This window comes from Miscanthus floridulus, chromosome 7 (assembly GCF_019320115.1).
Source record: "Miscanthus floridulus cultivar M001 chromosome 7, ASM1932011v1, whole genome shotgun sequence".
In the NCBI taxonomy this organism is placed as follows: domain Eukaryota; kingdom Viridiplantae; phylum Streptophyta; class Magnoliopsida; order Poales; family Poaceae; genus Miscanthus; species Miscanthus floridulus.
In genome coordinates this window covers 87120856-87124766 of record NC_089586.1, presented here as the reverse complement: position 1 = coordinate 87124766, position 3911 = coordinate 87120856, and the positions used below count along the sequence as shown (strand labels likewise).

General features: G+C 57.8%; 1 protein-coding gene across 1 annotated transcript; it reads left to right on the top strand.

The window, feature by feature from the left end:
- LOC136465809 (uncharacterized) lies at positions 1-324 on the top strand. The gene has a single exon (XM_066464399.1). The coding sequence runs from the start codon at positions 1-3 to the stop codon at positions 322-324; it is 324 nt and encodes a 107-aa protein (XP_066320496.1).
- The last annotated feature ends 3587 nt before the right edge of the window (positions 325-3911 follow it).

The window sequence follows — 3911 nt, the reverse complement described above, 5'->3', positions numbered from 1 at the left end:
ATGGAGGCGTATTGCAAGTTGGTGCGTCGCCTAGAAGACAAGTTCGACGGTCTCGAACTCAACCACATCGCGCAAAAATTTAACGAGGCCACGGATGAACTGGCAAAGATGGCGTCGGCATGGGCCTCGGTCCCCCCGAACATCTTCGCTAGAGACCTCCACAAACTTTCCGTCGACTACGCCTCGGCGGTGGAAGAGGGCCTATCAGTCGAGCCCAATGCAGGGCCTGAGGCCCCCTCTATCATCGAGACCCCATCGACCGAGCCTGAGGTCATGGAAGTCAACGCGGAGCCTCTCGAGGCCAACCAGGGCACGGACTGGTGAGTCCTATTCCTTGATTGCCTCGTTCAAGGAGAGCTTCCCATAGACAGGACCAAAGCCCGATGGCTTGCGCGATGAGCCAAAACCTACATCGTCAGCAACAGCGAGTTGTACAGGCGAAGCCCATCTGGCGTCCTCCAATGATGCATCACCACCGAGGCAGGCCAAGCCCTACTTTGGGACTTGCACGTAGGAGCCTGCGGGCACCATGCCACGCCTTGGGCGCTCGTTGGAAACGCCTTCCGCCAAGGGTTCTACTGGCCAACGGCGGTTGCTAACGCCACCAAGCTCATACGCTCCTGCAAGGGATGCCAGTACTATGCGCGGCAGACGCACCTCCTGGCCCAAGCCCTCCAAACCATCCCCATTACATGGCCATTCACCGTATGGGGGCTCGATATGGTTGGGCCTCTACAGAAGGCCCCCAGGGGCTATACCCATTTGCTGGTAGCAATCGATAAGTTCTCCAAGTGGATCGAGGCTCGCTCGATCAATCAAATCAAATCCGAGCAAGTGGTGCTGTTCTTCACTGACATCATCCACAGGTTCAGGGTTCCAAACACCATCATCACTGACAATGGGACACAATTCACCGACCACAAGTTCATGACGTTCTGCGACGACCACCACATCCGTGTGGCCTGGTCGGCCGTAGGACACCCTAGGACAAACGGCCAAGTAGAACGTGCCAATGGCATGATCCTACAGGGCCTCAAGCCGAGAATATACAACCGGTTGAAGAAATTTGGCAAGAAATGGCTTGCCGAACTCCCATCGGTCATCTGGAGCCTGAGGAACACCCTGAGCCGAGCCACGGGGTTCACACCATTCTTCCTGGTCTATGGAGCCGAGGTCATCCTCCCCATTGACTTGGAGTACGGTTCCCCGAGGCTACAGGCCTACAACGAGCAAAGCAACCGCACTACCCGCGAAGACACCCTCGACCAACTCGAGGAAGCCTAAGACGTTGCGCTGCTACATTCGGCCAAGTACCAGCAAGCCCTACGATGCTATCAAGCCCGGCGCATTCGAAGCCAAGACCTAAAGGTGGGCGACCTGGTGCTGAGACTGAGGCAGAGCAACAAGGGCCGCCACAAGCTGACCTTGCCATGGGAAGGGTCGTACATCGTCGCCCAAGTGCTAAAGCCTGGGACTACAAGCTAGCCAACGAGAAGGGCGAAATCCTCACCAACGCTTGGAACATAGAACAGCTACGTCGCTTCTACCCTTAAATTTCCAAGCATTGTATACTTTATTTCTCAAAATACAATAAAGAAACGTTCTTTAGTTGTTCTAATCTTTCGAGAAACCCCCCGAGCCCATCGTGGAGCTCAGCGTTATGATAACACCATAAGGGAGACTCGGCTCTGCCTCTACAGAGGTGCCCACTACGGGGCTCGAACAAGACACGGCTCTGCCTCTGTAGAACCGAGCCTCTCTCAGGGGCTAGAGGGAGGGACTCCCCCCCCCCTAAAGTCCTAGTCACCATTTTTAACCGTTTTTTGAAAAAAATTCTACGCCAAACTCTCTATCGTGCTCTGACAAATCGATTGTAAAAAACCTAAGGACCGAAAGTCTGTCTCAGGGCCAAAAGGCTGGCTGAGTCGCGAGACGGCCTACGCCTCCGGGCTACGGCACTCCCTCACCACCTTTTGCCCAAGGGGCAGCTTAGGCTCCGAGGAAGTTTTTTGCAAGAGATATGTTCAGAGACGAGACAGAGGGCAGAGGCTTGGAAATACGATAAAAAACGATTAAGAAGCGTAGACGCATAAGTACTTTAGAAAAGGCCTCGATGGCCATAAGCGTTACGATACAATAATAATCCTAATTTATTTACATGGCCTCTTTGGCCTTGGTCAAGGCTCAGGGTCTCCAGCGTCGGCAGACGGCGTGGGAGGAACCACCTCCTCTTCGAACAGCTTGGCCAGCGCCGTGCCGGGGCCCTCAACCGCCTCCATCAGCTTCGTGACCTCCTCATCGGCCTCCTCATCATCCTCAGCTAAGACATAGCCATCGCTGATGGCCTCGAGGTCGACGCCGGCGTAGTGCGAGGAGACGACGGCCAGGGCGCGCTTGACGCCCATGTGCAGCGCCCCCCGGAGTCACTCGCGCACTTGGCCGCTCAACGCGATCAAGCGGCTCCTAAGGGAGCTGCCCGACTCGACCCCCTCAACCTCTAGGGCCTCATAGATGATACGGGCGGTGCTCTGCAGCACGTTGTGCTCCCTGATCTCGGCCTCGAGCACCGCCAGCACTGTGACAGAGGCCTCAGCTACTCGGGAGACCTCCTTCTCCAACCCTGCGCCAAAACAAGCAGGATAGGGTTAAGCGCAAAAGAAAATAAGCCAAACAGGGGCAAAGGCCTATGGGACTCACCCTCGGCTTTCTCTTTCCAGTGCTGGACCTCGACCCGAGAGGCCTCAGCTTTCTTTTTCCAGTGCTGGACCTCGACCCGAGAGGCCTTGGCCGCCCTAGAAGCCTCCTTCTCCAGCTCTGCATCACATCGGGGAGTTACGGGTCGAACGCAAGAAAAACAAATAAAACAAGGGGAACAGGACTCACCCTCGGCCTTTCCCTTCTAGACTAAAGCCTTGGTCCGAGAGGCCTTAGCCACCTTGAGGACCTCCGCTAGGGCGCCTTTCGTTAGTAGATGTGCGCCCTGCTCTGCCCCCAGCTGCCCAACGATGGCCTTGGCAGAGGCCGTCGCTTCTTCAGCCTGGGACCTGAAGGTGTCCCGCTCGCTGGCCACCTAGGTCAGCTCCTCCTCTAGCTCCTTGATTCACGCCGCCAAAGGGGTGGCCTGCTCCCGAGCCATGGACGCATCGGCCTTCATATCAACACAGCGAAGGCGGAGGTCCTCCACCTTCGTGCTCCGCACCGACAGAAGCTCATTGGCATTGGCAAGCAGGTCCTTCTACTGCCGGAGTTGGTCCCAGACATCCCTCTCCCACCGGAGGAACAATGACTTCCTGAGGGAGCGGGCCTCGAGCTCCTGGATAGGTAGAACGAACGTCAAGCGCTGCGAGAAAACTTGGGAAGAAGACGACACCGCACAAGAAAAGAAAGCACGTACCTAGGCAACCCCGGGCAGATCGTTAGCCACGATGGACAGCGCTATCCACAGCGACCGCTCTGCCAGACGGTGGTATTGCTTGAAGGTGTCCCAACGCCCCCCTCGGCCGTGTCCTCAAGGGCGAATAGAGGCTCCCCCTTAGGGTCGTCCCGACTCCGCCACAAGACACACAGGTGATCCCACCCGCGGGGCTCGGGTTGTACCCGCACGAGGGCCGAGCTTCCTTCACCAAAGGTCGGAGCTGGCTGCTCCACGGTGCTGGCCGCCTCGGCATCCACCACCTCCTCCCCCCAGGAAGTATCATTGGAGGAGATCGAATGGAGCTCCACTTCCCGGGCGCTCTCCTGCGACGGCGGTAGTGTTGAGGCTTGCCCCGCCTCCATCTCCGCTTCCTAGGCCACCGGCTTCACCGCGCTCATGCTGGCCTCCGCCACCCCAGCCTTGGTGGTCCCGGGGGCTCCGGCCTCCGCCACCTCGGCCTCAGTGGTCCTAGGCGCCCCAGCCTCCGTCGCCTCGG